General features: G+C 41.3%; 1 protein-coding gene across 3 annotated transcripts; it reads left to right on the top strand.

The window, feature by feature from the left end:
• The first annotated feature begins 1,523 nt into the window (after positions 1-1,523).
• On the top strand, positions 1,524-27,352 carry CLPX (caseinolytic mitochondrial matrix peptidase chaperone subunit X). Of its 3 annotated transcripts, none has more exons than XM_075714707.1 (14): positions 1,524-1,593; positions 5,769-5,929; positions 7,459-7,576; positions 12,601-12,755; positions 14,178-14,337; positions 15,519-15,560; positions 16,707-16,883; positions 17,752-17,916; positions 18,245-18,333; positions 18,887-19,051; positions 23,146-23,445; positions 23,940-24,032; positions 24,288-24,394; positions 25,617-27,352. In XM_075714707.1, the coding sequence occupies exons 1-14, from the start codon at positions 1,524-1,526 to the stop codon at positions 25,705-25,707; spliced, it is 1,893 nt and encodes a 630-aa protein (XP_075570822.1). In that variant the 3' UTR covers positions 25,708-27,352. The 3 variants fall into 3 exon arrangements, with proteins under 3 accessions (XP_075570822.1, XP_075570824.1, XP_075570823.1); XM_075714708.1 differs by lacking the exon at positions 1,524-1,593 and adding an exon at positions 2,222-2,543; XM_075714709.1 differs by lacking the exon at positions 15,519-15,560.
• Positions 27,353-27,385: the final 33 nt, after the last annotated feature.

The raw sequence follows: 27,385 nt of genomic DNA, 5'->3' as shown, positions 1-27,385 counted from the left end.
CATCCCCGAGCCCAACCTGCTATTCCCGCCTAACTCCCTCAAAAAACTCCTGAAAGCAAACACAGTGGTGGATTTAATGCGGATTAAAACCAGACCGGCAGCTGTCCGGCTGGAGGCGGTGGTGTTGAACACGTATTTTACGAGAATTGAAATCCACCCTGATCTGGACAGAAATGAAACCCGCCATTTGCTGTGCCCGCAGCGCGTTACCCGCTGTTAGCGTGGCCTCGTGGCGTTCGCTGTAGGGCGGCTGGGGTTGATTGAGGAGAGTGACAGGGTGTGTGCTCCTGTCTCTGTGTCACTCCTCTAAAGACCGGTTGGGATTAATTAGCTTCGTTTAATTGGTAGCTGGCAAATAGGAGCTGAGGGCGGGTTGAAAGAAACAGACTGGTAGATACCTGTCGGTTGTAGGTGCGCTGTCTGTGAGATATGTCTAAAGGATGCGTTTGATTACATAACATACATATTTATGTGTAATCATAGAATCACAGAATTGTTTAGGTTGGAAAAGACCTTTAAGATCATCCAGTCCAACCATTAACCTCACACTACCAAGTCCACCACTAAACCAATTAAGGGGAGAGTAATAATTTCATGTTTCCTGGCTTGGTGGCAGGATTATTTTTAATGAAAGTAAAAACTAGGAATCATTAAGGTTGGAAAGGATCTCTAAGATCATCATTCCAACCATCAACCCAACACCCCCACGCCCACTAAACCATGTCCCAAAGTGCCACGTCTGCACGTTTATTGAACTCTTCCAGGGATGGTGACTCCACCACCTCTCTGGGCAGCCTGTTCCAATGCTTGACTACCCTTTCTGTGAAGAAATTTTTCCTAATATCCAACCTAAACCTCCCCTGGCGCAGCTTGAGGCCATTTCCTCTCATCCTATCGCTTGTTACTTGGGAGAAGAGCCCAACACCCACCTCTCCACAGCTCCGTTCAGGCAGCTGCAGAGAGCGATAATGTTGTTCCCTGCCTGCAGACCACCTGCGAGGTGAGGCAAGGCTTCGTTCCCCTCTCCCTCCCAAAGTGGCTTCATTTCGCCCAACAGTTTTCAGCTGCTGTTTCGTTGTTCACAGAAGGCTTTTTGAAAAAGTATTTCTGGGCTCCAAAGAGGAATATTTTCCTCCCGTTGCGTTTGGGGAGCGGAACGGGAGGGCAGGAATCGCCTGAGGGAGGACGCGGGGGGGGAAGGAGGGGGCGCGGCTGCCCGGACTACATTTCCCACGATGCAGCGCGGCGGGGCAGCCGCTCGCCGCCAGGACTACATCTCCCATGATGCCCCGCGCGGCCGCCGGTTGGGCGGTGGGCGAGGCGCCCCGCGCGGTGCCCGCTGGGAGCAGTAGTCCGCGGGCTGTGCGCCGTGACGCCATGCGGCGGCGGCGCGCTGCCGTCACTGAGGCGGCGCCGGGCGGGGGAGCGGGTGTTTACGGCGCGGGTGGGGCGCGCAGCTCCGCCGCCAGCGAGGCCTAGTCGGCGGCGGGGGGGGGGGAGCGGGCCGGGCCCGCGGCCGCACCATGTCCGCCTGCCACAGCTGCGCCGCCGCCGCCCGCCTGCTGGGCTCCACGCTGCCCTCCGCGCGGAGAGGTAACCGCCGGCCTCCCCTCGCCGTTGCCGGGCCGGGCCCTCCGTCCCGGGGCCTGTATGGGGCCGCAGCGCGGCGGCTCCTTCCGCTCCTCCGCCGCCTCCCTGGGGGGGAGCCCCGTTCCCTGCGGCTGCCACCGCCCCGCGCCCCTCCAGCCCGCCGCTGCTGTCCCGGGAGCGGGGCCCGCGGCTCAGCGCCGGAGCGGTGTCAGCGGGGAGCGGCCGCGCTCCCCGGGGCCGGGGGACGAGCCCTCCCGTGGGAGGGGACCGGGGCCGAGCCGGCCCGGGCAGTCCGTGCTGTAGCGCTGCGATAAGCGCTTCGGTTGGGCAACGAGGGGCTGCTTCGGCCTTTGCCTCTTTTTTACCATTAATCTGCTGGTGGCACCCTGGGCGCTGTGAGGGGACGGCCGGTGGCGTGTGGGGATTAAGGGCAGTACTGCATGGTGCAAAGTTCTGGAAAACTAGCCCGCGCTGGAATAGCTTTTGGGAAATGTAATTTATTTCAGCGGGAGTGATTTTCAGCAGCAGTTGTCCGGTGCGTGTTACCTTGCAGTGCTAGTAAATGAGCTTAATTAGCTGGGTGATTAAAAGCCTGCTTTTTTTTTTTTTTTTTTTTTTTTTTTACAACCTAAACTTGAAATATTTCTCACAAAGGCTTGGGCTCAGTTAGCAAAAAGTAATTATTTCCAACTTGGTAGAAGGGTGAGGCTGTGCAAACCACTTAGTGGAAGTTGAAGCAGAGGGAGGCTGTTACTTTTTTACTATTGTCCCTTTTCATCCTGTTCTTGTGGGTAGGGAGGGTTGAGATACCATGTGCTGCTTCTGGTGAAAGGCAGACCACCCCCAAATTGTGTTGAAAATCTCTGCTCTTGCCACGTTTGCCACAAGATTTTGAATGATTGTACCCTCAGCAATAGCCCGACGAGTCAGAGATGATTTATTGCCTTCAGGAGGTGAGGTAACTCATCACAGTTGACTTTACATCTCTGACATCACCTGTGCTGAAGGGTTTAAACCAGTACTTTCAACTCCAGCCTGTGTGGCCTCATGTAAACCCACTGAAACAATAAACTTTAAAGCAAGTGACATTCTGAATTCATGTCAGAATTATCTTTTAAAAAGTTTGGTGGTTTTTTTTTTTGTCAGAACTAAGATTTAAAAGGGATATGTAAAAGAAGAAATGAGACTAAAACACAGATACAGAGTAATAAGATTATTTATGCATCAGTTTTCTGTGAAAGTTTGTTTTCTTTTTTTAAAAAACTTATTTTGGTCCGTTTTTGTTGTTGTAACAGATTATGTTGTCTCTTGCCAGGTACTTCATTTGCTTTGCTGGTTGGTAGAAACTTGAGAGTATTCAGAGTGTGTGGATCAGTCTAGTCGATCGGGTGTTGTGTGGGACAGAGAGGAGGCTTCTCTTGTCACAGTCTCCCTGTCCCTTCCTTGGGCAGTAGATTCTTCCCAGACATTGGAAGCATGGCCCAAAAGTCAGTATTTCTTTCCTCAAGTACCAATTAAAGGTTAATAAGGTGTAAAGGAGCCTCCCATTATTTCTTAACACGCTAATCTGAATGCCCTGGCTAGATGCCATTGCTCCTACCAACATTCTTAGGCTAGGTACATGTCCTTTAAATTTACTGTTTCAAAAAACCACCCAAGCCCTGACTGCCAGTCGTGTGTGTGAGCAAATACTGCTGTGCAAGCCAGCTGTTGTATATTTCGGCGTTTATCAGTATGCGGATCATTCAGTGGAAGTTGCCAGGCATTGGGCTGGAATGTTGATTTCTCTGGAAAATCTGCTCTGGGCTTATTTATGCAAGCAAGTAGTTGTGACCACTTTCTTACTGCTTCATTCTTTAATTGTACCATGATATTTTGTCAAAAAAATACCACTCATGATAAGCACAGGGACAAGGCTTTTCGTGTTTAGCCACAAGCTGATATAGCAGTAATATGATTTTTTTTTTTTTTTTCTGGTTTAGCCTATCTACATACACCCTTTAGAGTTCAGCACATGTAGCAGGGTGAGTTTAGTGTTCCCAAAAGGCTGGCCAGCTAAGACTTTTGTGAGAGTGAATTTAACAGCAACAAAAGCGTTACAGCGTGGGTGTAATGCTGCCAGCTAGCCTGGATCTGCTGCCAGCGTCCGGTCAAATGCTGGAGGTGAAGCCCCACAGCTGCCATGTTTCTGATCGATAGATGGGCACAGTTAGTAACGTGGCACTTGCTGGCTCAGTACTTGACACTGTGTGTACTTTCCTAGTTCATCCAGTACAGTTTTTAGTGCGTTTTCTGCATCATGGGGGTGCTCGGTGATCTTCAGTCCACGTGCAGTGCTTAGTGGTAAAATGTTTGAGTTTCTGTATTAGTGCTTCATCCTTTCTTCACAGGCCAAATCTCCCTGTATTGCAGGGAAGTTATGTGACTTTGGGTTTTGTTCAGGGGAGGTGAGGTGATTTCGGTTTTTTATTTTGTTAAGGGGTCTTTTCTCAGTTCCCTTTAGAAGTGGTAAAACAAATCTCAGTAAAGGAACCATCTATGAGGAATAAGCCCCCAAGACAGGGAATTAATGCAGGACAGCTGTTGCACTGTAAACGCTCACCATAGCTGCTTCTCCACTGACAAGTGCACTTGGCGCACATAGTCTTCAGAGTTCTCTGCAGGTTCAGTTGAAAGAACACAACTGCTTGTGAAAGTGAGCCAGTATTTTTAAGGTTACTGTGATACTTTCAAGGTTTATCCTATGTAATCTGAAGTGTCTTGCTGTGTTGCAGTGGCACTCAGCAGGGGAATTTAAAATTGGAAAGCACATAAGCACATTGATCATTATTTCTCCCTCACGTTTACAGACAGAAGTAATGCTATTACAGATTTTTAAGAGATTACATTTTTAGTCATGTTAAAAATAACTGCAAATCATCTTCAAGTTCAGGAATCTTAAGCAGCACATAAGTTAGTAGAACAACTTCAAATCTCATTTGACACTGTCTTCTTGGTTGTGACTTTGCAGAAGCCTGTAAGAGTTTTCCTGGTAAATTTAGGCTCATCCATAATGCTTTTCTTCTTTATTTTTCTGTTTTCCTATTATAGTAGCAAGGTGAATTTTCTTAAATGTCCTCTTTTGCCTAAGATTCTGGCTCTCAGGTGTCATTGTTACCTCTTTCAGAGCAAATTAACTGTAGTCCTCTTGCCATTCTTAGTGTTTTTATTCTTTTTTTAGAAGAGTTTTTTGAGTCTTCTATAGGATTCTGTCATCTCTCTAACAGTAAAGCCATGTATTATCAGCAAGTTTTTAATTGTCATCGTTGGTATATAGCTCTTCTGTCAGTAAGTTACAGAGCTCTTACCAAAACCAGAGAGAAAGTGAGAAATTTGCCACTTTAAATGAGAGACATGAGATATGGATTCCAGGCTCTTGTCTATGTTGAGAGATGTTGAAATCACAAGTGCATGCTGATTCACATCATACCTAGTCGTGAAATGTAATCCTACCCGCTGTTGCAAGAGGAGGAAGAGGCTGTTTAGTTTCTCAAAGAGGTTTTTTTTTCACGTTGGCAATAAGTTAGTTCAACAAAGTTCAGATTATGTTGAATTTACTTCTGCCTGTCTGTCAGCCTGTGCCAAATATGACACTACCTTTCAGTTTTCCTCAGGACAACTTTTTTTGTCAAGCTGTACCTCAAATTCCTGGAAACTAGTTTTTAGTAGAGTTCACAAGTGGAAGCCAAATCCAGACATGCAGTCTGTGAGTCTGAGACACTTATCTGGTAATTTTTTGCGTAATAAGGAGACACTTCAAAGGTCTCTCTTACTTTAGGGCTTGAATTATTTCACAATAAGTGCTGATTGTATTTATCATTCTGAGGATCGGTTTCATAACGGGGATGTTCCCTGTTTCATGACACAATAGGACCCTCAATTGTCTGACGTTAGAGGCGATAGAATTACTTTGGGGTCATTTTTGGACAATCCAGGCAACTTTTAATGAAATTACTATTAAGGTGGTGAAGAGAATTTATTTCGGATAACTGAAATTTGGATGCTCAGAGTTGAGTTCTGTTGCTGAAACCTTTGAGCTCCATTTAATGTAAATAAATTCTGGGGTTTGGTGGCATTGGGATTAGAACTAGAGTAGTTTTAATGTTTAATTTTAATGTGGGGTTTGTTTTTTTTTTTAGGTATTACTTGTGGTCGTACACGCATCCCTGTTTTAGGAAAACTTGGGACTTTTGAAACTTGCTCCCTAAGACGAATTCCTCTTAGAAACTTCTCAGAAACACCAGCATATTTTGCTTCAAAGGATGGTGCAAGCAAGGATGGTTCTGGAGATGGAAGCAAGGTAATCTCCATGCATTAAGTTTTCCAGTAGTTTATATAAAAAGTTTCTTGAATGTTTTTAGTAGGTTTTTTTTCCTTACTTAAAAGAAGAATCTTCTTGAAATTGTTGCTAACTCTTGATATTTCTGATCCTTCAAATTGCTACAACTGACAGTGAAGAAAAAATAAATGTATTGTGAATTTGTTAGCAGACAAACCTTATAAACATCCCATAATGCTTTTCCCAGTTTTATAAATTTTTTTGCCTAGCATAAAGGGACACTGGAAGACTTTGTAGAATGTTATAAATCCACAACAGGTTTCCGGATCTCAGGAAAGAGTAGTAATCAGAACTATTCTCCTTCAAAAGCCTGCTACTCCCAAGCAGGCTTTTTAAAGTAAGTGCATTTTAAAATGTTTTGTTTGTTTTTTGTTTTTTTTTTTCCCCAGCACTGATTTGGTAGTTGTACAAAGCAAGACAAGTTTGTGAGGAGCCTAGCTTTATTCTTGTTAGTAAATTGTAATCTATTTTCATCCTAGTCTTTCTCTATAATTATAGTTAATAAACAGCTTCTTCAGATAAATGATTACCTGAGAATAAAACTGCTCTTTAGTCAGCAAATAAGATTTTGAGAGTTCACAGGCAATAACTTTGCCTTAGTATGGCGTGTTGTGACATCTGAGGAACTGTCCAGATGACACAGGTGTGTTCTGAAGGTTAAGATTAAACTTTTTTAAACAAATAAAGAAGATAAAAAACTTTTAATAGTCTTTTTTTTTCTTGAAGGGTTGCAAGAAGAAATGAGTAGGGAAGAGAGGTTTTAAAAAAATGGGGAACTGCCTTAGAAAAGAGAAGAGAGATGCTGTTTCCTGAAATATAATAGCTTATATTGTTAATCAAATTATGAAGGCATAGAATGAATATAGATTTAAAAAATGTTAACCTTGAATGCCACTAAGCAGGGTAACACGGAGAAAGACAAGTAGGTCTCTGTCAGGGAACTCTACCTTAGAAGTAAAAAATAAAATATTTCCAAGCAGCTTCTGAGATGCTTGTTTTATAGGCCATATCTACCCTACAGCCATCTGCCAGCATAGCTACATCTGTCAAGGATGTGAGAAGAGTTGTGGCTTCAGAAACCCTTAGAATCAACGCAGTTGCAATAATGAAATGACTCTCTCTATAAGTATGATTTGTTTTCTTTTCTGGGGTTTGAATAAATTATATTGAAACATACTATTAAAAAATTCTTGACACAGTTTAGCTTGTTACTGTTCTAGTGCCACTCAAGCAGTTCTAATGTAGATATGGGATGCCTCTTCGTGGGCATCCAAAATTGGCAGACCTGGGAGATGCAGATGAGTGTACACTTCAAAATGTTTATATCGTGTTGTTCAAAGTTTTCAAAGCCTTTAAAAAATCCTGACAATAGTTATTTTGTCATTCAGCTATTGGCAATATTCACATTACTGGATTCCATAAACATGCTGCTAAATGCCTAATGTAACAGCTCCATTGTTTGGGGCTAATTGTCTGGAAATCTTTTTTAGAAGTCTGTCGGTGACGGGGGTGGTAAAAAGTCAAGCTCTGGAAGCTCTGGGAAAGGAGGGAACCAGCTGCGCTGCCCGAAGTGCGGTGACTTGTGCACACACGTGGAGACCTTTGTGTGTAAGTTTTAATAAATACTTTCTTTTTTAAATAGACACAAATGTGACTATATTTGTGATCTAACGTCATCCTGATAGCTAAGTTTTAGCCTAAGTAATTGTACAATGTCAAAAATTTTGTTATGCTTAGTTTGGCCACGTTGGTGTGAGCTTGTATTGTCTCTGTGGATACGTTTGTGTAATTTCCTATGATGTGTGGTAGAGCAGAATATAGTACTGGAATGCAGACCGCAACTGTGAATATGGAGTTCTAAGCTAGTTTGTTACGTTTTATGCGGTGGAAGAGATGCTCACATATAAGATACCATTTTAAGTACTGATACTTCTCTCTGTCCATTATATAAGTATATATTTAGGTATATGTATGTTTGTAATGCCTGTCCTTTATTTGCTATATAATAAAACTTTAGTCTTGCATGTACCAAAGTGATTATCCAGCAGAGGAATTAGTATATGACAGACAGCTTACTAGGATGGTCTTCTATGGCAAAGTCAGACCCCTAATACCTTCCAAATAGGAGGCTGGAAAGTCCAAATAGAAAATCCAAAATGTGTCAGATGCCTCGTGTCCAGCAGCAGTAGCGCCTTCTTTTTTTTTTTGAAGTATAGTCCAAATTAATGCCAATTACGCTTTAGGTTCTATCAGACTTGAAGACATTTCTCCTTATTTCAGTACTAATGAGACCAGCCTAGAAAATAGCTGTCAGAAAGCAGATACCCATTGTCAGTTGCTGGGGCTCAAGGAGGAAGTATCAAGTCATAATCAGACTCAGGCACAGAGAAGCTTAAGACAAGGTCAGCATAAATTTGTTCAACCGTTGTTAATATCGCAGTTGGTGAAACTAAGGAGTGGATGTGCTATTGTTTGCTGCTACTCTTTATACTAATTAATAAAAATGATCAAACATCATGAATCACAAGACAATTCTATAATAACAATATATTTATTTATGTTAGATAAAAGGATCGGTCCTCAGCTACTATTTTTTTTTTTCCAGAAATAGTAAGCCCTTTCTTTTTTTTGAAACTGTAGGCAACAAGGTTTTCTGAAAAATTTGGCACTAGTTGATGGAATCAGAAATACAGTCCTGTGTGATATTCAGTATGTTGGCCTCTCCCTGGATTAGGTGTGGCTGAAAAGAGTGGAAGGATTTTTAACCTCATTTACCTTCTTATCGGATGCTTCATGAGTAGACAGAGACATTTTGAAACTCTCTCACTTCACTGGTGTGTTTGCTCCCCTTATTACTGGAGTTTGAGCTTTTATGTGGAAATATTCGGGCATTGCCCCAGAGTGGAACAATCACTGTGTGTCCCTGGAAAGCAGAGATGCGATTTAGTGTAGTGCCAGTGTCGCTAGGAATCTTTAAGCATGCTTGAAAACCTCCTTAGGATGCTTAGGAAGAGGATTTATTCATACTAACATTATGGGAGAAAATGTCTGCTATGTGCAATCTCAAATTCATGAGTGGTGATACCGCACTTGAATTGTGGCATCAGAACGGCACGGGTTCTGTAAACAGCTTGGGACTGGAAACCCACTTGCTGCATAAAAACAGTGTTGCAGCTGGTTGGATTTGTCAGAAGCTTGAAAGTCAAACTGTGAGGAAGTCTGCTTGTGAATTAGGGAGCGTATCTACTTTTTTCATCCTTGCACATTCTACTCTGAGGCTTTAGGGTTTTACAGCCTTTATATAAAGTCTGTTACTAGTTCAAACTAAGCACGGTGTCACCAGATAACGGAGTAGAGCAGACTTTTTTTTGTTCATCTTAAGAACAGCAGTCATCAGTTTTCAATTAATTGGTAACTTAAAAAAATTAAACCAAAAATTGTAATTGCTCTAATTTCTCAGAAATTCCTGTGAGTCAGGGTTAAGTTTTCTCTGGACCTGTGTCTTTCTGGTTTCGTCTGTTAATTTGAGCACGCTGCTTCCCAGCCAAAATGTAGAACGTAAAGTGCTGGAAAATGGAAGAGCTAAGTTCTAATTATCTTAAAAACTATTTTAAAAAAGAAAACAAAAACTAATAAGAAAAAAAAATCCTGTCCTGTTCTGCCCAAAATGAATGGGTTGCAGGCTGTATTAAACATACTGTAACTTGGTTTTGCAGAGAAGCCTTTGATGTTGTGTAGTCAGGAAAAATGAATTTGTTCCAATCTGGTTTGAATTACTGAACTGCAGAGCCTTAAGTAAATACCTAAAGCCAAAGGAAAATATGCAATTACCATTTGTTTCAGTTCTTAAATAGTAGTTTTTTCAGTCACTTTGAGAGAAGTAGGGAAACAAAATACTGAATAAAAGCCACGTTTATTAGTAAATTAATTGCCATTGAGTGGCAGCGTGACAGGCTGGTTGTCCTGTGGAGTTTGTTTTTAATGGGGCTTCGCTTTGTATCTGCAAATCTTGCACAAGGATTTGCTTGGCAATGGTTTTCCAGTACTTAACAATTTAATTTAACAACAAAAAGGAAGAATACGATGCAAACCAAAGGGAATTTTGCTTTGACATGCTTTCTCAGCAGTTTCTGTATTGTTTTGGGTTGTGAGACTCTGTAAGGAGAGTTTTATGATCAGTGAGTGAAGATCTGAGCCTCAGATGTAGAGTGAAATCCAATAGCATTAAAGCTGATTGACATAAGAAGCCTTAACTACATGCTACTTTTGCTGGCTCCACCTGATGCCATCAGGTTAGCTCCTATCCTCCAAAGCAAGACTTCCCTGCTACTGTACTTACTTAACAGGCAAGAAGCTTCCCCGCTCTTTTTCCTGATGTCTTTTTACCTTAGAGCAGTTTAATAGTAACCCATTATCTCTACCCTGCAAGCGTTTTTAAGGTTAATCCTCCAATTGTTTTGGCTTCCTGTATGTATTGTAAAAACCCGGTGCTTCTCTTTGGCAAGGTCAGCTTTTAGAAATCTCTTCGCAAATGCAGCCTCTGTGGTAATGCTGCCTGAATCAAAACCAACACTTGACTTGCATTTTATCACACTGTAAATATTTGCAGACATGTTAATGACAGTGAGGTAATTTGATGTGAAGGCTCTTTGCTGTGCTTCTACGTGTTTGCTAAAAGGACATATAAAAACATGCCAGTATTTAAGATAGCAAAGTTGCTTGCAATTTTTTTTGTTCTGTTAAAACTCCTATTGATACTTTTTTCCAGATTGCTGTGTAGATGACAGAAACTGGCCAGTTTCACAGCTGTGTTTTGATAACCAAGTCTCCTCCCCAAGCGCCCCATACATCAAAGTTTCTCTGAAACCCCAGACCTTATTGGTCTTGCTGAAAATTAGGAAGATCTCTAATAACCTTCCTCTGTGCTCCTTGGAGTAATTGCTAAAAGTGTACTCTGCATAATAATTTTTTTCAGTGAATGATGTTTTAAAGATGCAGAATACTATTCTTATAGCCTGCTTTTTATTTTCTATTTTTTTAACCATTCCTGTGGATCTATAAAGGGGGCAAGTATTCTCATGACTATTCCATCCTAATAAAGCTGACTGTTAACATTGCATAAGGAAGGACAACAGCCTCATGGCAGCGTAGTCATTAAGAATACCAGAAGTGTTTTGCGTGAGCACTGGGAGAAAGTTTGGGGTTTTTTTCCCTGCAATATTGTTGCTAAATAATAGTTATGCAAGGGAGGTGGGTGCATGCAAGTGGTTCTCCATTGCATTCCCATCAGGCAGATAACAGTAATTTGGAATGTTGCCAGGAGAACTTCCCAGCTGTTACACAAATTTTCTTTGGAGTAGAGTTAATAAAGCTGTGATGGTCACAGTATTATGTGCTACGTTATTAAAATAATCTGCTGGTCTTTCTTACACAGTTATAAGGTATGTTTAATATTAAAAAAAGAACCCCACTCCTCTTTTGCTGATGCCAGCAAAATGGCATCATTGATGGGAGGCAACAACAAGTTATAAATAAACAGCTTGTTTATTGCTAGAGGTTGTTGTTAAAATCAGCTGGTGCTACAGTGTTCAAGCCATTATCTAAAAACTTCTTATGATTTCAGAAGTTTTGACATTGAAGTTTTTCATGTGGTTGTTTTGTTACATTCACTTAGCTTTTAATTCAATACATTTACTTTAAATCAGTCCTGTTGCTCATGATTTGCATTTAATAGCATAGCAATATGGTCAGAAAAGATCTATTTTGAATTACAAGTTTATTCTTCTCTACTATCTATTTTCGATTATTTCAACTTTGCTTTTCCAAAGGGGAGAAAAAAAATAGTGCAAGTTCTAGTTTGCAGGCTTTTGAAACCAGTTTTTTGCAGATAATATGACTTCTTGAGACATGGTTCAGAAAGTCACAAAGTCAAGAGGGTTTGGCTTTTGGAATTGGAAAGAAATTTGTTCAACTCCTGACAGTAAAAATAAATAAGCAGAAGATCTTGCAAAACATCAAAGTCCTGATCATCTGTTGTGTACCACAGCTGCCTCTTGTTGGGATGAGCGCTTTGTGTGACCCCGCTGTGCTCTGTGTCCTGGGCTTAGGTGGCTCGAGCGTGCTCTGTGGTGTTCCACAGCCAGCGGGATGCGGAGACCCGGAGCTGCCACAGCTCTCCTTTCCTGAACCTGCTGCGTGCTATCTTTAATATTGTAGATTGCTTCCCTGCACTTTCGAGTAGTCTGAACCGCAATTTTCTTTTTGCCTGCTGGTTTTGGACCTGCATAATTAGAAGCCCTCATTAATTTTGCGTTGCTCTGAGATGCAAAGTTTCCTCTTCTGAGTGCAGTGCTACTGAATAAGTACGAAACAGATTTTTGCTTTTTAACGCCTTGTTTGGTTGCTGCCCTGTGTTGTGACTTCTCGGGCAAATTGCGTTCCCTCTGTGTCAAATTTCATAGTCCAATAATTGCTTTTAAAGCTTCTAAGGTGAAGGAAGGGGAAGTTTTATGTAAACACAGAGGGGGCTGTGCTGTCTTACAGGTGCTTGTCCTGGGTATGACAAACTCAGGCAGTTAAATGAATGCTGTCTGAGCAATTCCTCTTACCGTCTTGTTTTACTTTTTCTGCAGCTTCCACCCGTTTTGTGAAGTGTGAAAAGTGTCACCATTTTTTCGTTGTACTGTCAGAGGCAGACACAAAAAAGAGCATCATCAAAGAGCCCGAGTCAGCAGCAGAAGCTGTGAAATTGGCATTCCAGCAGAAGCCACCGCCTCCACCGAAAAAGGTATGGTTCTTAATTTCACCCCAGTGTTTCTTTGTATTACAGCATGGTGAAATGCTTTACTTCTGTGTCAGGTGTGTAACGGTCTACTGTGACAGAGCAACAAACAAGAAAGACGATTAGCTCAAGATTAAACCTTTGAGAGCGATGTGACCCAGCAGAGCGCTGATAAGGGGAACAAGTAGATCCAATAAAAGTAGTTGTGCTTGTTTGGCTTTGTCCTGTGACTGAAGTCCAGTACCTTCATTTTCTCTTTGTGACCCTGAGACTAACCTCAACCCTCACCAACCCCGTAGTAGCCTTTATTTCCTTCTATGGACTCATATTCTGTACCCTAACGTTAGCAGCTTCTTTCTGTAGTTGCTGAACCTTTTATTTGGCCTGTTTCTGGCTGAGAACGGGTTGTTTAGCCTAGAGAAGAGGAGGCTGAGGGGAGACCTTATCGCTCTCTACAACTACCTGAAAGGAGGTTGTAGTGAGGTGGGTGTTGGTCTCTTCTCCCATGTAGTTAGTGATAGGACAAGAGGAAATGGGCTCAAGCTGCACCAGGGGAGGTTTAGGCTGGAAATTAGGAGAAATTTCTTCACGGAAAGGGTAGTCAAGCATTGGAACAGGCTGCCCAGAGAGGTGGGGGAGTCCCCATCCCTGGAAGTGATCAAAAAACAGGTAGATGTGGCACTTGGGGACATGGTTTAGTCTAGTCTACCCTTGATTGGTTTAGTGTGGATTTGGTAGTGTAGGTTAATGGTTGGACTGGATGATCTTAAAGGTCTTTTCCAACCTAAACGATTCTATGATTCTAAACGATTCTATGATTCTAAACGATTCTATGATTCTAAACGATTCTATGATTCTAAACGATTCTATGATTCTAAACGATTCTATGATTCTAAACGATTCTATGATTCTAAACGATTCTATGATTCTAAACGATTCTATGATTCTAAACGATTCTATGATTCTAAACGATTCTATGATTCTCTGAGAACCTTGGCTGATGAGCTTTTGGCGGTGACGCATCCTAAATCATTTGGTTTCCCTCTCCCGAATAGTGAGGGAGCTTATTGTGTTTCTCAGTTCCTACTGGACTGTAATGATTTCTGAAGCTGCATGTGGCTCCGGGATAGACCTCTTGTAAGACATTGCCTTGAAATTTCTGTTCCTCTGACAAATTTGGGTGAAAATGACAATGAGTTTAAACATTAGTAGGGGAGAGCTGACAGACACAATATGATTGTGCAAGCACCAGGTTTTTAAGTAAACTTATCAACAGGATTATATTTTGTATTTTAGATGTTAGGTTTCTATTTCTGAGTTCTGTAATGGTTGGTTTAGACCAAAGTCCATCTTTGGCACAAGATGCTATTTTTTCTTTTCTGCTGCAAGCTGATTTAGAACCGTTACTAAGATTGAGTTATTTTTCAGATTTATAACTACCTCGACAAATACGTTGTTGGTCAGTGTTTTGCCAAGAAGGTGCTTTCGGTTGCTGTGTACAATCATTACAAGAGAATCTACAATAATATCCCAGCTAACCTGAGACAGCAAGCAGAAGTTGAAAAGCAGACTTCTTTAACACCAAGAGGTTTGTATGATATTTGGTATTTTTTTTTGGTCAAATAAAGCTTACCGTTTCAGGGCCCAAACTTAAGAAACTAGATGTTCTGAATTGAAATGATCTAAAAAAAATTTCTACTAAATATAATTTTTGCTGTATGTGAACTTCTGTGATTTATTTAAATAGTAATCCAGGAGGTTTACGAAGCCATGGGTGTTGCCTACCGTATTGCATGGTTGGCATTTTTTACTGACGCATGTATTTTCCTTTATAAAGCGAGCCTCCTAAACTTTTCTTTCTAATCTCATTTACTGCTTAACGGTAAATCTGCTGCTTAATCTGCAAGCAACAATGCAGATCATTAAGACAATATTTTGCATAGGTAATTTGATGAATAGTTAGCTTTCTAACCTCGCTTGCTGCTCTTGGCAGCATCTGTTGGTCACCATAGTATTGTTCCATATCTAGCAGGTGTAGATGGAGTTACTCTTGGCAGAACTTTTGCTACTGAGTAAGTGTGTAGCTATGTTGATCTAATTTATTTTTAGAAGTAGGATTATGTTACTGTCTCTGATTCAAAGTGTACCTTGATTTTTTTTTTCTATTTTTTTAAAGGTGTTTTGTTCTGTCTTGCAATAAATAGTATGCTAAGCAAACAGAAATCTACTTTGTTTTTTGGATTTACATAAAGAAGTATTTTAACTGAGGGGGAAACATTAGTAGCACTGTTCTGGTAATGGTAGGAGAGCAGTTATGTACATGGCATAGAGAAGTTCCTGGCCCTCCACAGAAAGATAAAATGCTGCACACCCAGAGGGAGTGGCAGTGACTGTTTATAATGGATAGTACTTCAAATTATGTAAAATCTTACATTGTAATGCTCAGATATAAATGAGAGCTTAAAGAAGCCTTTTCAAAACAAAATTATAGCATTTTTTTTCCCCTTCTATAAGTGGTTTTAAAATGAAAATCAGAGGTAATAGATTGTTACTGTTTCAAGTAGTAGAAAGCTTGCTGTCATTTTAAAGCATGCAGGTTGGGTTTGGGGTTAAATTTGACAGCACTAAAAACTAATTCATGTGGGGATTTCTTGTTAGAAATACATTCGTACACAGTGATGAGATGTATTCAGAAGAGGGCAAGAGGTGGAGAATTTATAAGCTTTTATAAACTTATTTTTTTATTACTGTTTTCATCCTCTCTCTTAGAATTAGAAATCAGAAGACGGGAGGATGAGTACAGATTTACAAGTAAGTGAACTCTCTCCTCATGTCCTCCTCTGCAATATCTACTCTTTTGACGTTAATGTAGAATAGTCTTTAGTGACTGATAGTTTGAAATGCTGGGTAAAATCCTGTTTGCTTTTCTTCTGCAAGTAAATTGAATAGATGGCATTGAGTGTGGTTTTAACGGGGTGACTAGGATCTGACTTTTTGTCTAGTTCTAGGTGGAAAGCAAGTAAAATATAAAAAAACATTTTATGAAGTTGGTTAAATAATTATCTGCCCTTAATTATTCTCAGTAGACCAAGTAAAACTGATTTTTTTAACTTAGATCTGAGGTGTGATTATATTAGTAATGCCATACAGAATATGATGTGAGCTAAAGGAAGTTATGCAACTGTTTTCTGCATACTCTTAAAAGGCACTGTCACCTTGAACCTCAGAATGCCCTTTTTTTTTTTTTTTTGTCTGGGTGATGTCAGTTATGTTAATTTTCAGTCCACAGGAACTCTCACTGGCTATTGAACTTCTTCCTAGTCTAGCATAGATCAATTTGTAATCCCAGTTACACCTCTTCAAACCAGTTTTCTTAATCTTCAAAATTCTACCCTGCAAGCCAATTAAAACTGGTGCTCTGAAAAAAGAAAATCCAGCTCAATCTCCATATCCACTTGTAGAGACAAAACCTGTAACAACTGAACTAAGACAGGTCTTTAAGTCTTGAGAGTAGACCTGGGCATTGCTTTTGTAATTGTTATAATATGCCAGTTCTTGTACTTTCTCATCATAGAGATCAGTAGTTTGGGTTTATTTCTTCTCATGTGTTTTTTTTAAAAAAAAAAAGTTACCATTAAAATGAGTCAATTTGTAAGGACTGAACATTTCTCTAGCACTTGTTTTTAATGTAGAGGAATATTTTTAGATAATTTACTGTACCACTGGAAATTCTTTTTGTATATGCAAGTATGTGCTTGTGCAAAAAATATGATTGGAACTGATACTTTTGTAATAATTAGACCATATTTCTGTTGCAGTCCTGTCTCTAAACTTCTGTACAGATACATAGAATTCCAGGTTTGCAGAACAAAACAGAAGAACCAAGCTTTTATTGTGTATTTAAGGTAATGGCAGACCTTGTCAGTGCTCAAACAGTACTGCTATTGTTCCCTTCAGAACTCCTGCAGATTGCTGGAATCAGTCCACACGGTAATGCTTTAGGAGCATCGATGCAGCAACAAATGAACCAGCAGATACCTCAGGAAAAACGGGGAGGAGAAGTACTAGATTCACCCAATGATGACATAAAACTTGAAAAAAGTAATATTTTGCTGCTTGGACCAACTGGATCAGGTATATAGCTGTGTGTTTTTATAGGTGTCAGATTTTTCTTAGAATTGATTGTTAATGAGCGATTTTTCTCTTTTGTGACTATTCCAATTTGGTGTACAAAAAGCGAACCTGTGAATTCCAAACTGGGATTTTGTGCTTTCGTGCCATGGTAACAAGCTGAGCTAAATGGCCTTGAAAAGGAAGGAGGTCTAGTCATGTGGTTTTCTTTTTTTCTTTTTTCTTTTTTTTTTTAATGCCTATATCTGCTGACTGATTAAAAGATGCAACTTTCACTAAGCTGAAATAAAATGCGTTTAAAGTTTCTCTGCATTAGATGGCAAGTTGAGATGCTGTGGTTAGTGCTATTTCACCTCTGGGATGGATCAGTTACATGGGGGTTAAAAGAGAAATTACATTTCTGTGTTCATAAGAAGTCAGGAGTGTGCTGAAGTGATAGCATTTTGCAAACTATTTGGGAGAATATTCACTAAATAATATTTTAATTTTGCTTCTCTCCAAAGGAGCAGCAATTAGACTTTGTACTGCACCCTCAGTGTCTCCAAAGTGCTACTGGTTTATTTAATCTTTAATCTATGCAAGTACATGGATTTTGGTTTATATAGTGTGTGACATTTTATTTGTGATACTGTCTGTGTTTCAAGCTGCCTCAAGTGGGTAGTATTAGTCTAATTCAGAAATACAGCTTGCCCAACATAAAAAAAGAGTACGTACGAAAACTGGGTCCCATGGTAAATATGTGAATATATGAACATGCTGGCATCATTCAAAATGTCTAATGACAGTAATGATGATCCTATGGTAAATATTTGGGTTTGTGTGCTCTAGAAAAATGTATGGCAGATGTAACATACGGTTTTTATTTGATCAGGTAAAACCTTGCTGGCTCAGACTCTAGCTAAATGCCTAGATGTACCTTTTGCTATCTGCGATTGTACTACCTTGACTCAAGCTGGCTATGTTGGGGAAGACATTGAATCTGTTATTGCGAAACTCCTGCAAGATGCCAACTACAATGTAGAAAAAGCTCAGCAAGGTAAACTTCTACAATACGTTTCCTGAAGTTCATTCATAGACTGCGTTAATCTTGCCTAAGCGTTCTAAACTTTGAGACAACCAGTGTTTCTGTAATTTATATTCCTGTTCCATGTACCTGAATTTTAACACGTTAAATCGGAAATAATAAACCTGAAAAGAGCTCTAAACGTATCTTGTAGTTTTTGTTCTTGTCCATAGTTGGACAAGATCGCATACATTTTTACCATCTACAGTATAGCAGTGGAACAGACTGCAGCTATCTTAAATTACGTTCTTCCCGGTGTGTAAGTTGTTGCTTCTCTTAAATCCATTTTCTGTAACCACAGGAATTGTTTTTCTGGATGAAGTAGATAAGATTGGCAGTGTTCCTGGTATTCATCAGTTACGGGATGTCGGAGGAGAAGGTGTTCAACAAGTAAGTACTTCTGTGGAGTGATTTTACTTTTTATGTGAAGGGCCCGTGGAGCCTATGTAGCATCCTATCATATGTCAAATAGCCCAGGAGTGTATAGAGGCGTAGCTCTTCAGTTCCTTAATTATTAACCTTTGAAACCCTTATCTTTCCTCTTTACTGTCTTCATTCAAAAAAAAAAAAAAAAAACCACCCTCAAAAACAAATCATAGACTGCTTCATAGAAATGTTTTAATTGAAAACCATCTTTGCAGCACTTGAGTAGCAAGTTTCATAATGTAGGCAAGATTAGATAACATTTTCCATTTTTGGCAAAACTGTTAAAGCAATTCTTTAAGTGCAGCTCATAATGTGTATGGGAGTCACATTAAAGAAAGATTTTTGTCTGTCCTTGAGCAGGGTTGTTTGTCTTGTATGGAAAACTGATTTCTTACTGTTATTATAAAGGACTAAAAAAAGGAAGTACACCTGTGAAAGTAAGTACAGTATGGTGTGCCTTCTTACATGATGCTACACAGTGGAATTTTATATCGTTTATTTCTTCTCTCCTTCTTAGGGCTTGTTAAAATTACTAGAAGGCACAATAGTAAACGTTCCAGAAAAGAATTCTCGTAAACTACGTGGAGAAACAGTGCAGGTTGATACAACGAACATCCTCTTTGTAGCTTCTGGTGCTTTTAATGGTCTTGACAGAATTATCAGCAGGAGGAAAAATGAAAAAGTAAGTGCATCAGGTTGTATTTGAACTGAAAAATTGTTATCTTAATTACTGTTCACAGTACTGACTCCTAAAGGTGTTGCTATATTTGTAAACCCACTAAGATTGTTTGTAGAGCAGTGGTTTTACATCTGTTATCTGGGAACCTGAGGTCAAGCCTAGGAAAGATAGCAAAGAACAAGCCTGTTGTTAGTAGGCTTAAGTAGCTTGCAGTGGTCTCTGCTTCCACAGAGAAAGCTTTAGCATATGCAAATAGGAAAAAAACAGGGCGGGGGAAGGTTGAAGGGTGTTGGTAGAGGACTTGCTGTCCATACCTAAGTGGTTGTTGTGATTTAACCCTAGCTGGCAGCTCAGCCCCACGCAGCTGCTCGCTCACTGCTTCCCAGTGGGAAGGGGAAGAGAATTGGAAGGATAAAAGTGAGAAAACTCATGGGTTGAGACAGAGGCAGTTTAATAGGAAAAGCAAAAGCCGTGCACACAAGCAAAGCAAAACAAGGAATTCATTCATTCCTTCCCATCGGCAGGCAGGTGTTCAGCCATCTCCGGGAAAGCAGGGCTCTGTCACGCGTAACGGTTACTTGGGAAGACAAAGGCTATCCCCCCAAACATGCTCCCCCTTCCTTCTTCTTCCCCCACTTCTATATGCTGAGCATGACGCCATACGGTATGGAACATCCCTGGGTCAGTTGTCCCAGCCGTGTCCCCTCCCAGCTCCTTGTGCTCCCCAGCCTGCACGCTGGTGGGCTGGGGTGAGCAGCAGCAAACGCCTTGACCCTGTGTAAGCACTGGTCAGCAATAATGAAAATATCTCTCTATTAGCAACACTCTTTTCAGCACAACTCCAAAACATAGCCCCATCCTAGCTGCTATGATGAAAATTAACTCTATCCCAGCCCAGCCCAGCACATTCTCCACCCCTTATTCCATACCATTTAGGTCATGCTCAGGTCCCACACTATGCAATAAGTCCTCATTAACCACCACTCCCCTTCCCATGGTTTGATACCATACACAGGTATCATTCCCTTAGGCTATGGACCACCCCTGTAAAATATCCATAAAATGTCCACAGAATGTCCATTGAGTTCATTTAGTCCACAGCTTTGGTTCCATCTCTTACAGGGGTCACTCAGGACAGGAGAGGTGGTGTGTTGTGTGGAATTATTTGGTACCAAAGCCAGCCCAGGTTGGCTCACTGCTGCACTGGCACTGCTTCTTGTGAGGCTTGTCCTCCATTGGTTCAGGTGGTTCCTGCTATAGTAATTCCTGTAACATGCAACTCAAACCCCGGGTTACAACAATTTAAAGGATTTCCATTACGGTCTCCACCCCGGTCCCTTTGGGCCAGGTTATGGGATTTAACATTGCAGTAAGCTCCTCCCCTTGCTCCAGCTTGGGCTTATCCACAGACTGCAGTCCCTTAGGGGTGTACCTGCTCCAGGTGGAGCCTTATCTGTGAGCCACAGGCTCTCCAGGGGTATGTCTGCTGCGGCACAGACTGAGCCACAGCCACGGTCGCTTTGAGGGGCACCTGCTCCAGCGTGGCCTTCTCCGTGGGCCACAACGCCTTCAGAGATAGACCTGCTCCAGCGTGGCCTTACCCACAGCCCCAGTCCCTGCAGGAGTGAACCGGCTCCAACACGGCCTTACCCATGGCTGCAGTCCCTCCAGGGGCATACCCGCTCTGGCATGGGCTTATCCATGGCCCCACGCTTTGAGGTGCTCCAGCGTCACCTCGTGCACAGCCACTGGTGCTTCAAGGTGTTCCTGCTGCAGCATGGACTTACCCACAGCCACAGATGCTCCGAGGCGTACCTTCTCCAGCGTGGACTTCCCTTGGGCCACAATCCCTTCAGAGGTGTACCTGCTATGGCACAGACAGAACCATGGCCACAGATGCTTCGAGATGGACTGCTCAGGTGTGGACTTATCCATGGCCACAGATACTTTGGGGTGTCCTGCTCCCGCGTGGACTCATCCACAGGTCGCAGTCCCTTCGGCTCGAGTTCACGCTGGAGTTCCAGCCTGTCTGGTACAGCAGCACGGAAACAGCAGCGATGCCCTGGCCATCTGCCAGCCCAGGCGCATGGCCACTGCTGTTATCAAAATGTTCCCAGGCACAGCACAGTAAGATGATAAGCGGGACAGCAGAACAGCAAGCAGCGAAAGCAAAAAGCAGCCACTAATGAGCACTGGACTCTAATATATAGTAAGGCAAGCAAGCCCTGTGGCAAGCGGAGGAGCCTGCCAATTAACAGCTAAACAGCAACAACAGCTATAAATTCGATCTGGCACATTCCGGTCAAACCTGTTGTTATCTTGAACCCTTTGAGCCCCACATTGGGCACCAGAAAGGACTGTCGTGGTTTAACCCCAGCTGGCAACTAAGCCCCATGCAGCTGCTCGCTCACTCCCCCCCGGTGGGATGGGGGAGAGAATCGGAAGAGTAAAAGTGAGAAAACTTGTGGGTTGAGACAAAGACAGTTTAACAGGGAAAGCAAAAGCCGTGCACACAAGCAAAGCAAAACAAGGAATTAATTCGCTCCTTCCCATCGGCAGGCAGGTGCTCAGCCATCTCCAGGAAAGCAGGGTTCTGTCACTCGTAACGGTTACTTGGGAAGACAAACGCCATTGTTCCCAACATCTCCCCCCTTCCTCCTTCTTCCCCCAGCTCTGTATGCTGAGCATGATGCCATATGGTATGGAACATCCCTTGGTCAGCTGGGGTCAGCTGTCTTGGCTGTGTCCCCTTCCCAGCTCCTTGTGCCCCCCAGCCTGCTCCCTGCTGGGGTGGGATGGGGTCAGAAGCAGAAAAGGCCTTGACTTTCTGTAAGTGCTGCTCAGCAGTAATGAAAACATCCCTGAATTACCAACACTGTTTTCAGTGCAACTCCAAAACATAGCCCCATCCTAGCTACTATGACAAAAATTAACTCTATCCCAGCCAAAACCAGCACACTACCTTTGCCTTCTGTCTGGGAGTGAAATTACAGGAACAAACTAGGCTTAAGACCAGGCCATGGGCTGCAGTACCTCTCTGTTCGGCGATGATTGAGTAAGAACACGTAAAGATTTTTTTCTTTTTCAGGGCTGTATGACAGTCCTGATGGCTTTCTTAAAACATGCATAATACTTGGCAGTAAGAATGAAGGGAGAGGTTAAGGTCAAGTTTTACTTTTCTGTTTATAATCTATGTGGATGTAACATTTTCAGACTGTTCCCTCTCTGTTTCCACTGACGTGTCCCGCTTCTCTTCTGAGCGACTGCAGTCGTGTAGAAAAGAGTCTCCTTTTAAATCTGCTGATGGGCTTATCGTATGAGCATGACATCATATGGTATGGGATATCCCTTTGGTCAGTTGGGGTCAGCTAAACATAGCCCCACTATGAAGAAAATTAACTTTTTACATTATTGTCATGTCCTGTGTTTCTTAAAAACGGAATGTGTGAAACAGTTCTAGGAATTATAATAGGATTTCTTTCAGTTGGAGTGTACCAAGTATGAAACTGAGAAAACCTTTGGATATCAGTCGTAAAAAGCTTTTACTGTTGATACTCAGTTTGAGCAAATAGTGCTAAAACCTATCATGTTAAAATACCTAGCCGTGCAGTTCGCTATTTAGCATATTAATGTCTGAGGACAGAGTTCTTCGGGCTGCAGCTTTCTGACAAAATGTGCACCCTGTTTCTAACAACAGAGGAGTGACTCAAATCCAAATTACTGTTTATGGTAATTCATGTAGCTTTTCATGTAAGCATACTTGCATGCATTTGCTTCACTTCTGAAGAGTACTTTTTAGTGTCACTGGTATTTGTAAACTTAACAGGACATGTTGCTAACCTTTTTTTATTGTAAGAAAAACTTGCTCTTAGGCTGATGTATTGATATTTTACTGATGGAATCAAGTGTTATAAGAAACTGATTGTGTGCAAGGAGTCTAATTTTACTATAAGTAACATCTTGAGCTTGAATTAATATGTAATAGTGTAATCAGTCACTCCAGATTTTTTTAATGCACATGGAATGTGATTTAGTGGCATAAAGAAAACTTAACTATGATAGTTCTGTAAGCATAACGTGGTGGGTTTTTCTTTCAGTATCTAGGATTTGGGACACCATCTAATATGGGAAAAGGCAGAAGGGCCGCAGCAGCAGCTGATCTCGCTAATATAAGTGGAGAGTCTGATCCACATGAAGATATTGAAGAAAAAGATCGTTTGCTGCGTCATGTGGAAGCCAGAGATCTCATTGAGTTTGGCATGATTCCTGAGTTTGTGGGACGTTTGCCCGTCGTGGTTCCTCTGCACAGCCTGGATGAGAAAACTCTTGTACGGATTCTTACTGAGCCACGAAACGCCGTGGTTCCTCAATACCAGGCACTTTTCAGCATGGATAAGGTTTGAATTTTTATTTGACGACTCTTCTTGTTTATAAATACAGTGTTAAAGCGATCTGAAATATCAGTTGAAATAATTTCTTCCCCCCACATGTCCACCTTCCCACTCTGGAAAAAAGTAAGCTATCTCGTTAAAACCTGACTGGTTTAGATTGGTTAACTCTCCTTGTGGGGCAAGTAATCTGGAAGTAGTTGAGCTGTTCTTCATGTTAACATTCAAGTGAACATCCCTGACCTTGCCTAATAGGCATCAAGAGCCACTTCGTGTATTGTAGAGGTGCTTACAGTAGTTGTAGGTAAGGGGACATAGTCAATACTGGTAACGTTAGTCAAAAATGAAGTGTAGCTGAAGCTTTGGGCTTAAACATTAAATGTTCTGGTCTAACGAGTAAACCGCTACTGTTTTGTTGGTTTTGGTAGTACTTGCACTGTCGCACTCAACACACTGCTGAGTTATAAATGCAATAATTAAACTTCCCATTTTTCTCTATGTAGTGTGAATTAAATGTAACTGAAGATGCATTGAAGGCTATAGCCAGACTGGCCCTGGACAGAAAAACTGGTGCAAGAGGTCTTCGATCTATAATGGTGAGTACGTTAAGTCTCAGATTGAGTAAACGAAGCTGCCTACGTTTGTGTGTATGGACCTAATTGTGACAATTTTCAGTCAGAACCCCACTTAGTTCTGGGTCTTACATGGATACAATAAGGCTCTTTCTAAAACTGGGTGTTCAGAGTTTTTCCAAGAAAACTCTAGCTCTGAAAATCACTTGCTAACCGTATTGTTATGTAGAAGAGGACATAAGGAAATATTTTTTTTTCCCCCCCTCTGTTTTCTTGTAGGAAAAGCTGTTGCTGGAGCCCATGTTTGAAGTGCCCAATTCTGACATTGTATGCGTGGAAGTTGACAAAGATGTTGTAGAAGGCAAAAAAGAGCCAGGATACATTAGGTAAAACCGTAACAGAAGTGTCAGAACAGACGAGTAATACAGCTAGACGGGTATTCTGATGTTTGCTGTAGGAGCAAGCGTATAAATACAAAACCATGCACACAACCTGAAAAGGTTTCTCTGTACACAGCTGAATTAGCGCCTATTCTGTCCTAGAGACTTTGGGTTTGTACTGCTTTAGTTTTTAAGTAGAAATTTAAAAATAAACTCATATATGAAGTTACTTTAAGCCCTTTGTGTGTGTGTATGTATACCTGTAGAAATAGAAGTAAATTATAATCATCATAAGTTAACAGTAAAAATGAGAAGTTTAACTGTGACCTGTACTGAAATTTCTGAAACAGAAGTTTTTCCTTCCTCCTCCTCCTACTTCCTACCACTGAGGTCATTTGGGTTTTTTTTATGCAAGCTCCAGGCTGCTGCAGTTTTCTTCTCCATTGCTCTTGCAGCAGTGGAGAGCCGCAAAGGCACATCTATTGATTTGCTGAACTCTTGTTAAAATAATCAATTTGATGTTGTAAAGATTGTATTGTGGTAATGATGTGGTAGAACCGTGAAAGCACTGGACAAATCTGGATCTGAAAAAAAAAAGTCTTAATTTTAGTGAACAAAGGATGGAGTTGAGAGGGGATGGGTCAGGTCAAAAACACAGGCCTGAAATTTAGGAACTCTGGCTTGGTTTTCAACTCTTGACAACTTTCTTTTGAGTACATGCTTTGTATTCATCCGTGTCTGTGCCTGAAGCTTGGCTCAGCACACCTAGTGTCTCCAAGGGAATGATTGGAGTGGAGAGCATTACTCTGAAGGTGATGGTCGCTTTAAGTGATTTTTGTAGAGTACCAGCACCCATAAAATCATGGAATGGTTTGGGTTGGAAGGGACCGTAAAGATCATCTAGTTCCAACCCCCCTGCCATGGGCAGGGACACCTTCCACTAGATCAGGTAACGCTTGCTGAAAATTTAAAAGTTACTAATTAAATCAAACGACTTTACTGAAAATCAAAAGGCTGTTGAATTCAGTAACGGGACCACATACTGGTAGTAGTGTAAACCTGCACAGCACTGTTTTCAGATCAGAAGGTGGTTTAGCAGATGGATGCTTGTCTCGGAACATTTGTCACTGGGGCACTTTGCAGGTGGCATGTTTACCAGAAGCTATGGAACTGTCTCCGTTCTTTTCCTCCATTTCTAAAGTATCTGATCAGTTCGTTTTAATTATAGGGCTCCCACTAAAGATTCATCCGAAGAAGAATATGACTCTGGCGTTGAGGAAGAAGGCTGGCCTCGACAAGCAGATGCTGCAAATCATTAAATACTGTCAGAAAGCTCGCACGCGTAAAGCGCACTTGGTTATTTCTTAACGATTGCCTCTGGCTTCAGGCTGATACTAAAGGCATCGGATCTATCTCGGATACGATACGCGATGAGGACCTTTATTAGATAAATCAGATCGTGTATTTTATTGCAACATCGCATTGATTTATTTGATGGACACTGTGTGGACTTGGATGGCATAATGTTCACATATGAATTGTATATTAGACTTGTTCAATTAAAATGTATAGCAAATACAGCAGCACCTGGATTGCTCTTTCTAGAAATTAAACCAGCAGTGCAGGTGCTGCAGATAGTTAGATTTTACAATAATGTTACTCTACAAATGGGAAATCAAGATTAATAATTAGTAGAGGGTGAATAAACTCTTAGCTCCTCATACGGCTCACGGGGGTTACGTTCAGGTCAGTGTTAGATTTGTGCCGGTGTTTGACGCCTGGCGGGTGCTGGAGTGACTTGTTACATTGGTGGGGGAGGAAGCCCTTGCAACAGGATTTTGGAAAAACTGGGACACGCTTTATGACACTGCTGGGGGATTTTGCTAAAATGTGACACTAGTTTGTTACAGTAACTTCAATGCAATATCAAATAATACCCTTTCCTTCACCTCACCACTAGGATATGTGTCGGTCACCTTGAATACTGTGAAAGAAGGTGAAGTCAGTCATTTGCTCATTTTTCCAGAAGGGTAAACAAGATTTCTAGGAAGCGGTAAGCCATCTGAATTTGGACGAGAAGTCAACGTAAATTTTTAAATATTAATGTTCTAATATAGTACACTTTGTTTAACGTATTGGAACTATGATGCATCAATTTTTTGGTGCCAGGTATTTGCCCAACCCATCTTATAATGTTAAGAGATGAAAAAAGTAAATGTATAATATTTTTGATGTAATCGGTAGTGATTGTTGACATCACACAGTGCTTTTTAAGTTACACGCTCAAACGCTAGTATTGCATCTTGTGGTTTTGTCTTTGATTCTTTTTTTTAGTCTTGCAGCAGAGCAAAGCAATCCTCCCTCTTCTGTTCTACTCCAAAATGAATTCAATCCTTTAGGAAAGTCTTTGTAAAAACACTAAAGGACCTGTATGGTTTTGATTTCTTTCAGGAATTAAAATTGTTGCTTACAACTGTTTCATCCTTTGGTGATATGTGGACTTAAGTTTTACTGACCCCTTTTTCTAAAATTTTAATTCAAGCTATTTAAATGAAACTTTCATCGTTCTTTTCAGTCTAGTGGATGTTTTAGGACAGGAAAGGATACCGCAGGTGTGTTGACCCTATTTTTGTTGTTAATTTTTGTCATGTAAATTGTATGTAATACTTGTGTTCTTACCTAGAAGCAGTGTGACATGTGCTTGTAGCCAGATGCAACAGATACTTCCCTTAGGATTTCAGGTTTTTTCAGGTTAAATGACCCACTAATGGGTCAGAAAAAGCTGCGTTTGGAGTCGAGGATGTTTCTGGGAGAAGCCTAGTCCCCTCAAAACGGGAATCTGTGGTGAACTATCTGTAACTGCATCCTCGCTTTCCTTTTTGTAGAGTGAAAAAAACTATAACCGCTTTTACTTCCGAATCCTTGAATTCAACTCCTTTTTTTTAAACGGATTGAAAAAAAAACCCAACATTTTAGGCGAACCTGTTGAACAACTTA

This window comes from Pelecanus crispus, chromosome 7 (assembly GCF_030463565.1).
Source record: "Pelecanus crispus isolate bPelCri1 chromosome 7, bPelCri1.pri, whole genome shotgun sequence".
In the NCBI taxonomy this organism is placed as follows: domain Eukaryota; kingdom Metazoa; phylum Chordata; class Aves; order Pelecaniformes; family Pelecanidae; genus Pelecanus; species Pelecanus crispus.
Note: the sequence above shows the minus strand (reverse complement) of the source record. Positions and strands in the feature narration are given on the sequence as shown.